The following is a 13563-nucleotide window of genomic DNA, read 5'->3' on the forward strand; positions in this document are numbered from 1 at the left end:
ATATATATATATATATATATATATATAATGTTCAACTGGATAATTAACAGACACTTGGAACATAACAGTTACAGAACCCAATTCTTGAGTCATCACACCCAAATCTGGTCACTGTCTTATCAAGTGTTGCATACATGACTCCTCTAACCCTTCTACCTTCCAGCTCAAGTCATCTTGAATATACTCATCACTGAAAACGCAGCTCCAGTATGTCAAGAGAGCATGTTGGCTCTACCTTCGAAGTATATCCGCTGTATAGTAACACCCTGTTTCAAATACTGTTATTTTCTTCCTGAATGCAATATCCTCCTAATTGGCTTTCTGGCTTCTATTCTAGTTTATTTTCCACAGGGAAGCCAGAAAACTTTCCAACAGCTTTGTATATCACTCTGAATAAAGTCTGAAGTTCCCACTTGTAGATTTTGGTTTCTAAGACGCTACATAACTGGCTAGCTCACTACTGGCTTTTCTAATCTCATTTCATGCCATTCTTCATAGTATACTCTCTGTTACATTTTCATCTATTCTTTGCTGCTCCTAGAAGAGTCCAAGCATGATCATTACTAGGGCTTTGAAACTTGCTATTCCCATTTCCTGGCAAACTTCACATAATTACCTGCCTTGCTCCCTCTTTCAGGACTTTGCTTAATGTCAAAATATCAGAGTGTACTTCTTTTATCATCCTGTCTGAAATAGTATCACCATGTTTCTTTGCTATTCATTCTCTTTACACAGATTTATTTTTTCTTCTTAGCAGTTATCACCATGAAACATCATGCAATTGTTTATATGTACACTGTCCACTTTGTAAAATCCTACAGGGGCAGGCTTTTGTTTCTGTTGAATCCTCAGATTCTATAATGCTACTTACCATGTATTTATTGAAAATGTGAATGGATAAATGAACTACAACATTATTAGTTCTACAAAATTCTTCTTACTTTTATTCACTAGCCTGCCTGTCAATGTAATGAATTATGGAAGAGACTGGCTAAATGAGTTGATTTTAAGCCTCAATGAACATTGAAAATCTTCAGCAATTTATTAAGCAGACTCATTTGTTGAAGCAGTGAGGCTTATTAATCAGAAAAATTTCATTTATTTACTCAAAATTTATTTTTATCTATCATTTACACTTGTTTTTTTTTTTAATGTCTACACATTCATGTTACTTTAAGAGGAACTCCAGAATATTAACAAAACCATTACTCATGGAACTCACTGTGGCTGATAGTCAAATTTCATTTACTGTATTTTAGAAGAAGAACAGGTACTTGGTGCTTCAAATGAAGCACCAGAAAAGGCAAAGTCATAACATAAGGGCAAAGGCTGTTCTGGAATTCAGCAATATGCCCTTTATTAGTGGTATCATACAGATAATACTTAGCATGGTTTTAAATGATGACATGTGATTTCCTATGTGAAGATAATCAATGGATTTTAGTAGTAGACTCAATCAAAAATTTAAGATATTATACAATGCAAATGCCATTCAGATAGGAAGGTTTATTATATTTGTTTCTTTGTTTTGGTAATCTTTGAAGATATTTTCAGAGAAATGTCAGTTTCTGTCCTTAGGAAATACACTGATTCAATGAACTTGTTGATCTAAATAATTATATGATTTCCTGAATAACAGGAACCATTTCAGGAAGCAGCTCAGAAATAATATGACTAGCACCTAACCACGAGTAAAACATCTGCCTTTAACATAAAAATGAATGTTTTTATGCAAAAGGAGTATAGAAAACACTGAAAGCAGGGGGAAAAAAAACCCCACAACCTCTGTGAATACATTCTCTAACTGCACAAGCTGAAACATAGAGCATGGAATGTAGGCATCTGAATTTAAAGTGATGTAACTAGTAAAGTTTCCATAAAACTTGCTATAGATCAAAGAAAGCTTCTTAGTTAGAGAACAAGACAGCTGAGTCTTGAGGAGTCACATCATAGAAGAATCCTGAACTACCACACCAGTATTACATAGAGATGTAATACAGTATTACACAGTATTACATTGTTGTTCATGAAAAACTTATGTAAGCACAAAAATAAAAACAGGAGACCTAGCAGTATCTGTTTAATTTTTTAAAATCAATAACAATATAACTTTTTGTAGTTTTGTTTTTATAGTCATTATTTCCAGTAGATGTACACAAAATTAAACAGCATAATGTACTTTTGAAAAAATTAACAGCCTACAGCATTTTCTTGTAATACACTTTGTTTATTTGAAATATAATTGTTGAGTATATCAGAAAAATCAGAAGTGAGCTTGTTTCTTCCAAAGCAAGATGAGCCTGGAAGAAATGTGTTTCTTTTATTTATTTTTCTTGCTTTTTATCTAGTAGGCTTATAGGTTTCTTTATTGTTATTCTTATTTGATTGCCCATCCTCTTACCCAACAAAAATGTTTTAAAAATATGATGGTTTGTGGGCTGGGTTTGGGGTGCAGTGGTTGAGCACTTGCCTAGCATGTGTGAGGATTCTCAACACCACATATAAATAAATAAAACAAAGGTCCACTGATAACTAAAAAAATATTTTCTAAAAAATACCATGGCTTGACAAATAACCTAATCAATAAATGGGCGAAAGAACTGAAGAGACACTTCTCAAAAGAAGAAATACAAATGGCCAACAAGTATATGAAAAAAAATATTCAATATCTCTAGCAATCAGGAAAATGCAAATCAAAACTATATTGAGATTTCATCTTACTTCAGTCAAAATAGCAATAATCATGAATACAAATATAATAAATGCTGGTGAGGATGTGGGAGAGAAGGTACACTCATATATTACTTGGAATGCAAATTAGTATAATCACTCTGGAAAGCAGTATGGAGAGAGTTCTTAAAAAAAAATGTAAAAACTAGGAATGGAAACTACCATATGATCCTGCTATCCCACTTCTTATTATTTATCCAAAATAACTGATATCTGCATACTATAGGAGTATAGCCACATCAGTATTTATAGAAGTATTTATAGTAGCACAATTCTCAACAGCCAAGTTATGGAACCAACCCAGAAGCCCACAGACAGACAAACAGATTGAGAAAATGAGATACACACACACACACACACACATATACACAATGAAGTTTTCCTCGGTCATAAAGAAGAATGAATTGTGGCATTTGCTAATGAATGAATGGATCTGGAGAACATCATGTTAAGTGAAATAAGCCAGACTCAGAAAGTCAAGGGTCAAATGTTTTCTCTCATATGCAGAAGTTAGACTGAAGTAGGGGCAATAAGGGGGATACAAAATCCTATAGAATAGAAGATCAGTGAAGTAAAGTAAAGGGATTGGGGGTGGAGAGGAGAGACAGGAAAACGGAGGAACCGTGGAATGAAACTGATCAAACTATCCTATGCACATATATGAATATAACATAGTGAATTTCACCTTCATTCATACACACACACACACACACACACACACACACACACACACGGTGCTAACTTACAAAAGAACTATGAATAAACAGAAGAAATACCAGGAGAGTGGAGAAAAGAGAATGGGGGAAGGGAGGAAGGGAGGAAAAAAGTAAGTATGAGAGACTGAACTGGAGCAAATTATATTCCATACTTGTATTAATTATGTCAAATGAACCCCAATGTTATAATACACTAATAACTATAATATACTAATAAAAAATACTATGGAGGAGGGAATCCAAGATGTTGCAATAGAGGAGGTACTGTTTCTGGCTGCTCTGTGCATGAATCCAAGAAAGCAGTCAGGCAGCTTCCCCACAAGGTCTCACTCACCTAGACAGAATACAACATCTCAGAGCATGTGACACGACCACCAGTCCTGCGACCACCTGTGCAGAAATCAGAGCCTCTGTGTTCCCGCAGTTTAAGCGCACGCACACACACACATACACATACACACACCCCTCTGAGGCGGTGTAGCAGAATCACCAAATCAGCACTTCTGCAGAATTCCAGACTGTGTTCTGCTCCCACGCAGGTCACCCCACTGCATTCTAGCCACAGCACAAGGACATCCCAGCTCCCCCAACCTCACCAGACACCCTGGCACTGGAAGCAAATGGACTCCATCTTGGAAAACCTTTCTCACCATTTTGGTGGGTGTGGCTATCAGCACAGAGCTTTTGACTGAACAGGTATCAGTGTTTCCAACTCCCCCCAGCTGCGATAACTCAGGAACAGTGACTACCCAATACAAAACCCGCTCTCAGTTGAACAGGAGTGCCGCCCCCCTGGAGCGAAATGGAGGGTGAGAGGTCAGCATTTGGGACCTGATAAGCAAGAGAGGGGAGGGGTCTAAAGCCTAAAGCAAAACAGTGAGACCAAGATTAGGGAAGCTCCAGGCAGGAGAGGGAGACAACACCGGGGATCAAGTCTTCTCTTCCAGGTTACCTACACCACCCTGAGGGCAGAGACTCAAGCTTAAAATAGACAATTCCACCTACTGGAAGAGAAGCAGGAAAGAAACAGAATTCTAAGAGTATTTTTTCCCCCTTCTTATCCCTCTTCTTTCTCCTCTACCCTTCTATCCCCTGGTCCTCACAACCACAACTTATGTGAATCCAAGAACTTTACATGAATTAGAACTCTGAGAACTGAGTCACCAGAATAATATAATATAGAGGAATTGCATAAGCCCCCCCTTTTCTCTCTTTTTTTCTTTCTTTCCCTTTTTTTCTTCTTAACCTCCAAATTTTACTATTTTTACATCCTGTAATTTTCTAAATACATATTTGTGTTTGTTTTTATGTACTCTACGGTCCTCCCACGTACTTGTCTACCCTAAATTACCTCCTGTCTATTCTCCTGCTACTAACCCTCTTCATTAGAGTTCTCCTCCAAATTTCCTAAGTTATATTAATCCTATACCCTCACATCTTTCCCCCTTAGCATATTGTCCTACACCCGACCCCTAGTTCACTGTCTGCCATCAGAAACTGTACACCTTTTATGAAACTACTGATTATATTTTAAATAATAATTGAATCCAACATTTCTGGACATTGAGACTAACTATAAATGTCTTAATAACAATAATTTGTTCATAGGTGATGTATTGTTGATATTGGGATCTGTTAACATTGTCTTTCTCCACAAAGGAGGGATCTTGGAACCATACAAGAGCACTACAAATCTATAGGGTAAAAACAATAACACACCAGTTCCACAGAGCTGGAAAGAAAGAAATGCAAGCAACATGAAAAGACCAAGGGAAGAAAGTACCACAAACAATTCAAGACAACACATTAGAAGAATTGACAGCTACAGCAGAAAAAATGACAGTGAAAAATTTCAGGATATACATGATTAAAATGTTTTAGGATCTCAAAGAAGACATTAGAGAGCAAATACAGGCAGTGAAAGATCACTTTGAAAAAAATAGCATGGCTTGAAAGAAAGAGGACTAGACTTGAAGATAGACATCCAAATATCAGTGTTATATAAAAGGCAATGACAGGGCTGGGGTTGTGGCTCAGTGGTGGAGCACTTGCCTAGCATGTGTAAGGCACTGGGTTCAATCCTCAGCACCATAAAAATAAATAAATAAATAAAATAATGGTATTGTGTCCATCTATAACTAAAAAATATTTTTTTAAAGGCAATGACAATGAACAAGTCACTTAACCTAATGGAATTTACCTTTTAAATCTATGAAGAAAATTATTAAATGATCTCAAAGACCATTTCTGATTCCAAAATTGTAATTTTAAGGCCAAAGTAGGAAAATTCACTTTCTCTATAATCTTCTCTTTATATTCACAAATCAGTGAATATAAAATGTGAAGATGGACTGGCAGCTTGGCTATTTGAATGCAAAACAAAAGAAATAAGTTTGTGTTGGTTTTTTAAAACTTGACTACCTGATGACAAACAAACAAATATAGAAAAAGTTCTTTTAAAGAAAAAAGTCTTTAAAAAGTAATAAACAGCATGATATTAACTATGTTTTCATATTAGTATATGATAATTTCTGATTTTTCTACTTCTGCACAGGAATTTGTAATATAACAATTTGAATTTTATTTTCAATATTTCCTTTACTATTTAAATTTCACTGTCAATTCTCATTTCAAGAACTAAGTCTGTATTGTTAGCAAAGAGCAGGCCATGTTAGCTCCATGATGGAAGAAATGCTGGAGTGAACATTTTTACTTTGCTGATTTTTCCAAATAACTTTCTAGTATTAGAATAAAAGATGGCAACTGCTTCATAGCAGATTAACAACTTGATCTTTTTTTTTTTTTAACAACTTGATTCTTAAAGCTTTATTTTCCTTTTCTTTCCTATAAATCTTAGGACCGATTTTCTTTAGGTACAGAAATAATTTGATCCAATATCCCTAAAGATGAAAATTCACTATGTACTATAATAATATTTTTAATAATGTTTCTGTTTATTATTAAAACATTTTTTGGAGGGGGGGAATTGAACACAGCACCTTGTACATTCTAGGCAAATGCTCTAGCACTGAACTACAGGCCCAGACCAAGACTTTTTTTAATGCATCAATCTAGCTACTAGTAGGTATTCTTATTTTGGGAAATCATTTTCTATACTTCCGATATACTTTATTATACATAAAGTTTATTTCTTCTTTAAATACCATTGCATCAGACCTTCTGATATTCCATATTTTTTAAGCTTTCCCCAAACTAAGAGTCAGTTTATAAAATCTCTTTAAATTCCACTAACTTTCCTTAATATTTTTCTTTTATAGATCTTCAGGTTTCAACTTCTCAGGAAGAAAAAGAATGTATATATAAACACATGTGTATATCATTGCAGAACTATAGAAATATTAAAGTAGTTATCCTAGAATATTCTACATTTTCATCCATGAATGGTAACAACTGCTTAGAATAATAATAATCCTCCAAAATAACAGAAGCCAGGAAAATGACTGCAAAGATCAGGTGATATAAGACACTGATGATAATTTATTTTAAATACTGTCAACAGGTAAGGTAGCTGGGAATGTATTAAATAAAAGTTTCCTGGCACTGTTTACTCTTGCATTCAGTGTCTTATGCCAAAAGCACTCTGAAAATGTGTTGAAAGTTGGTAAAATATTAAGCCAGTTAGATACACAAGAAACAACAGATGACAACAAACTTATAAAAAACAATGAACTAAATAAACTGTTACTGGAATAGAAAAACTTTATAGATTGAAGTGTTTTAGGAGTGTTACAAATCAGAGATTAAATAGTAAAAGTTTAATATGATAATCTTATGTGGGTACCATGTAAGTCTTATTATCTTGTTATATAGTTATGATGCCCCCACCTCAAACTCAACATGTGTAATTTGAAAACAAAACAAAAAACCTACCCAGTTTTTCTTCCTAATCTCTATTATGTGTAAATGTCATCTTCAGTCTCCTGATAGTATTATAATTATATAACTATAATCTAGAGTCATCTCTATTTCCTTTACCTCATCCCAGACCAATACCATGGCTCATCGGTTGGCAAATCCTATTGATTCTTCCTTCAATACCTCTCTCATACCCAATTCCATCTTTCCACTCTCATGGTGGCCACGCTCTTTCTGGTCCCTTACTTGAAGACTTCACTAATCTCCAGAAGATTTCCCTGGATATAATTCAGACTGCTGTTCATTACCAGCTTGATTTTCACAAAATACTGGCTCACTATTATTTGCCAAAGTGCCCACATCTTTGGCTTTAAAGATCCTCTATAATCTGGTCATGATATACCCTTTTGTATCAGCCATAGTGATTACTGGGAGTCTTCATCAATTAAAACTACCTGCTGCTTCTGAACACATTTCTTTTTATTGTCCTTGACTGTTATTCACTTTCTCTGGGTTGTACTACACCCACTCACCACAAAGTCAAGAAACAAAGATAACTGAAATCCTACCATTTTGAAAATCAACTTCAAGTCTACCTTGATAAGCCCCATCATAGAGTGTTCCTTTCATTTCCTCCAAGATTTCAGAGCACCTCACAACAAACACTGAGAGCCAGAGCTACTTCTCATAGTTATAAACTAGTTCTCATGTCTCTGAGACCTTGCAAAAATAGAAAAAAGATAATAAATAATAAGATAGTATAAGAGTAAATGAATTAACATATATATGAGATTCAGATCTTGAGTAACGTTAAAACTATGGATTTGGGAGATGAAAAAAAATCACCTCAAAATTTAATTTAATACTTGAAATATTCCAGATTCTCAATTTATAAGTTTAAAAGGGGAAGAGATGTTCTGAATGTATTGGTGCATAGTGACTCCTGAAAGTACATTAAGTAGTCCTCCCTTAACTATGAGGGATATATTCCAAGCTCCCCACTAGATGCCCCAAACAGTATTATGATATATACCTATATGTATGGATATATAGATGTATGTGTATATACTATATATACACACATGTGGGAGGCCATCCTTGCACATAATTTGAGTTACCTCCCTGGCTGGGCAAGAAGCGTATCCCTGTGTCCAGAGCTTTTCTCAGGTCCGAGGGCTTGTCCGTGTGGAGGCGTGTCTGGCCACTACCCTGAAGACCCAATCGACTTTGGGACACTGCCCCCCTTAACCTTCATTGGATGGGATTTTCCCCAGAATTTTTTGTCCCCCAATAAAAGTCCACTCCCTGGTGTAATCTCTCTCTCTCTCACTAGCCTCTTCAGTAAACCTCGCTACTCTAATAGGTAGCTGGAGGCTGGAGGTAGGAGAAGCCATCCTGGAGCTGGTTTAAAGGTAATAGAGCCTGCCTCTTTAATTCAAAACTCCCTTCGGATTTCTCACGTAGGTGAACCTTCATTTATGAAGCCTGTGCTGGCTGCAGGCTAAACACACATACTATATATAGACATATAGTATATATATACATATATACATATATATACATATATACATATATATAAACCATATATATCTATACATCCATATATAACTAAAAATAAATAATAAGTAATAAAATGTAATTATAATAATATAATGTTATTTAAAACTTATGAATTATTTATTTCTATATTTTCCATTAAATTTTTCAGCAAAAGTTTACTACAAGTAACCAAAATAGTAAAAAGCATAACAAATTTGGATACTTTAAACTATGCTATATGATGCATATGATAACTTAAGTAAACACATCCTATTTCTATAAACATATATAAATGTCAGGAGACAATGCCATGACTTGTTAATATACCTCTAACAAAATGTTATTACATTATTACTTGAAAAGAGCTACTTTGTTTACCATAAGCACATCATTATATACAGCTTAATAAAGAAAGCATAACATATAACCCCTAGTTTCTGTTAGCTGAGATAAAGGGAGTATAATTATATCTGAAGTACTGAAGTGTTACAATTAGAAATACTAAATGGAATTCTTTTACTGTGAAATTACTTTCCTCACTTTGCTACAAGTTAGTTTTGTATATGCTTGTACAATTGAAGGCAAGCATAGCATCCATAATATATACTTTATTTTTTCCTTTGTGGGCAGAAATATTGTTTGATGAACTAGTCTATAAATAATATAAAGAAAGCAGAATTTTTTAAAGGGAAAAATAGTAGAGTTCAGAAACAGGACAAACAGAAGGTAAAAAATGTAAACTGAACAGATGGATATTTGATGTCTGTCCCCTCTCCTTCGTTCCTCCCCAAAGCTTCAATTTCTTTTGGGGATCCCTGGGTTCTGAAGAAGGTGACTCTACCCTGGTTTAAACTAAGCAGAGGCCATAGTGCTTGGTTCAAGGGTAAGAATATGACTGAATCCAGTAAAAAGAGTGCATTTCACTTTTCCCCCTATGAGAGTTAGGATTAATCATTCTCATTCTCCTCAAATGTTAACACAGGTGCTTACTGGACCAGCTGAATAGAGTGTATTATAGACCTTGAGGTGGGACAGAATGCTTTAGGATGATAATACTCTTCTAGACAGATGAGGGAAGGAAACTAGGTCCTTGGGGACATTATGGACATTATAGACATTATAATGAGCCAAAGCAAAAAAATCTTGTCTAAATCCAGTTTTACCTTAGCACTTTTTATTTATAGGAGTCAATGAGTTTTAATTATCTCTTAGGTCAGCTTGAAATTTTGTTTTCAGGTACTTAGTAAACAAAAGAATCCTAACAGCTACAAGGAAAATTATATGTTGTTAGACAATGATTGGGGAAAACATTTGCTGTTTAAAAGGTTCACAACTTTTAATATATATATTAAAATCAGCAATTCAACACATTCACAAAAGCAAAGATAAATTTTTATAATACCTAAAAACTGCATCTAGATTTAAGAGGAGAATCATCCAATGATTTCATTTTGAGTTCCCTGAAGTAAAATTACTTACCTGTAAGAGTACTATGTCTATATTCTATCTTGTGCTGGGGATTCTTTCTGAAAAAAAGCAAAAAAAAAGCAAAAATAAGATCTAGTTTTACTAAAAACTAATAAAACTATTTAAACTAGAATACTAAGTAACTTACAGAAAAAATTAGGCCAAAAACCTTCTTATTGAAAAACATTCTTTTTAATTACAGTATTTACTAAGTACCTATTCCATGCCAAGCACATTTCTAAATGCAAAGACAAGAGTTATGCAAAGATATGCATAGGTATACAAAGATGAAGTTCATACTTCAGGAACTTATACTCTAGAAAGATAGGATGAGTCAAAACATAGTATGTCATGTTTGTAAGACATACTGTATTTCTGAAATGTCATTATCACACACACAACAATATAATGTAAAATATATGACACAAATATCTGAATGGATTTAGATAAATACACATGCACATATTGTCCAGAAAGACACTAGTAAAGCTCTCCTTGAGTCCTAAGGAAAAAACCATTTAACTAATGACTCTCGAAAGAATGCCAATTGTTTGTTATAAGGAAAAAAAAAGAAAGTCAATTTTGTTGATAAATTCATATTACGTATTCTAAAGCCAAACATAAACTACTAATGGAACATCATTTTAAAATTATATGTATCTATGACCCATTTCTTCCATTATTAGTTAAACAAATATTTGGTACCCTGTGTGTATAAGATATTTTCCAGATAATGTAAAACTTTGCCAGCAAAAATCCAAAGCAGATGTTAATCATAATCCATTTGATGGGTGGTACTCCTTCCTGAGGTGACAAAAAGGAGGATCATGTATACTAGTAATAGATATATGCTCAAATATACAACTTTCTAATATATCTGTAACAGAAAATAATTATTTTTACATGATGAATTTTCATTTGCTTATTAATTCTTTAAGTACTGGATGAAATTTTCATTGTATTCTGGCTTTAAGCTGGCACTGAAGTTAAGATATATGGCAAGTTATACATTCTTACCCTTGAGGAGACAGAGTCTGGGACCAGGGGCAAAACAGACATTTGATAAGCATTTTTTTTAATTTAAAAATGAGAAGATGGGAAGTACCCCTTATGATATCTTTTAGGAAACAAGTAATAAGTTCAGCCTTAGGCCTTCTTTCTCAGACTAAATAATCCTTGTTCTTCATTAAAATTTTTTTCCATTAGAAAATAAAGCAATTTTTAAAAAGCTAAAGAACTTAGGTTAAGTAAGGATTTAAACGTTTCCCTAAGTCCTCCCACTCAACTTCATATTTCCATATATAGTTCAATGGATAAAAATGGCCAGGTGGTAGATGTACAATGAATGTGAGCCTAATGAGATAAAGTTCTTGTCTAGAGGCTATACTTTCCAACTTTAGTAATGACCATAAGAAGATAGAGGTCCAGGCAAATTATGAACTGGATTAAAAAACTTGTATAATAATCAGGTGAATAGAGGACACAGAGACTAACCCACATAATTATAGTTATCTTATATTAGACAAAGGTGTCATACATTGGAGAAAAGATAGCCTCTTCAACAAGTGGTGCTGGGAAAACTGGAATATGCAACAAAGTGAAATTAAACCCCTACCTCTCACCATGCAGAGAACTCAACTCAAAGTAGATCAAGGACTTAGGAATTAAAACAGAGACCCTGCGTCCAATAGAAGAAAAAGTAGGCCCAAATCTCCATCATGTCGGATTAGGCCCCAACTTCCTTAATAAGACTTCTGTGGCACAAGAATTAAAATCAAGAATAAATAAATGGGATGGACTCAAACTAAAAAGCTTCTTCTCAACAAAAGAAACAATCTGTGAGGTGAATAGAGCACCTATATTTTGGGAGCAAATCTTTACACCTCACACATCAGATAGAGCACTAATCGCTAGGGTAAATAAAGAACTCAAAAAGCTAAACACAAAAACAAAACAAACAAACAAAAAACCCAAATAACCCAATCAATAAATGGGCCAAGGACCATATACAAGGATATACAATCAATCAATGAATATGTGCAAAAAATGTTCACCATCACTAGCAATTAGAGAAATGCAAATCAAAACCACTCTAAGATTTCATCTCACTCCAGTCAGAATGGCAGTTATTATGAAGACAAACAACAATAAGTGTTGACAAGGATGTGGGGAAAAAGGTACACTCACACACTGCTGGTGGGTCTGAAAATTGGTACAGCCAATATGGAAAGCAGTATGGAGATTTCTTGGAAAATTGGGAATTAAACCACCATTTGACCCAGCTATCCCACTCCTTGGCTTATACCCAAAGGACTTAAAAACAGCATACTACAGGGACACAGCCATATCAATGTTTATAGCAGCATAATTCACAACAGCTAAACTGTGGAACCAACCACAATGTCCTTCAATAGATGAATGGATAATAAATGGATGGTGTTAGAGAAGATAATGCTAAGTGAAGTTAGCCAATCCCAGAAAACCAAATGCCGAATGTTTTCTTTGATATAAGGAGGCTGATTCATAATGGGATAAGGGAGAGAGGGAGCATGGGAAAAATAGACGAACTCTAGATAGGGCAGAGGGATGGAGTTATAAATGATGATGGAATGTGATGATCATTATTATCCAAAGTACAGGTATGAAGACACAAATTGTCAGTATACTTTGTATACAACCAGAGATATGAAAAATTGTGCTCTATATGTGTAATAAGAATTGTAATGAATTCCGCTGTCATATATATAAATAAGCAAATAAATAAATAAATAAATTCTAGTCAGTCTGAGAACCATCCACTTTATTGTTTTTTTTTCTTTTTTTTTATTGGTTGTTCAAAACATTACAAAGCTCTTGACATATCATATTTCATACATTTGATTCAAGTGGGTTTTGAACTCCCAATTTTACCCCAAATACAGACTGCAGAATCACGTCGGTTACACATCCACATTTTTACATAATGCCATATTAGTAACTATTGTATTCTGCTACCTTTCCTATCCTCTACTATCTCCCCTCCCCTCCCCTCCCATCTTCTCTCTCTACCCCATCTACTGTAATTCATTTCTCTCCTTGTTTATTTTCCCATTCCCCTCACAACCTTTTATATGTAATTTTGTATAACAATGAGGATCTCCCTCCATTACCATGGACTTTCCCTTTTCTCTCCCTTTCCCTCCCACCTCATGTATCTGTTTAATGTTAATCTTTTCTTCCTGCTCTTCCTCCCTGC

General features: G+C 34.4%; 1 protein-coding gene across 2 annotated transcripts in view; it reads right to left on the reverse strand.

Annotated features, from left to right (window-relative positions):
- Aplf (aprataxin and PNKP like factor) overlaps positions 1-13563 on the reverse strand; it is a 109769-nt gene that overhangs the window by 2833 nt on the left and 93373 nt on the right. For both annotated transcript variants that reach the window (XM_048804193.1, XM_015479578.2), the window contains one exon: positions 10341-10387. In XM_048804193.1, the coding sequence (XP_048660150.1) occupies positions 10341-10387 (47 nt within the window). The remainder of the gene's footprint in view (positions 1-10340; positions 10388-13563) is intronic.

Source organism: Marmota marmota, unplaced genomic scaffold (assembly GCF_001458135.2).
Source record: "Marmota marmota marmota unplaced genomic scaffold, marMar, whole genome shotgun sequence".
NCBI lineage: Eukaryota > Metazoa > Chordata > Mammalia > Rodentia > Sciuridae > Marmota > Marmota marmota.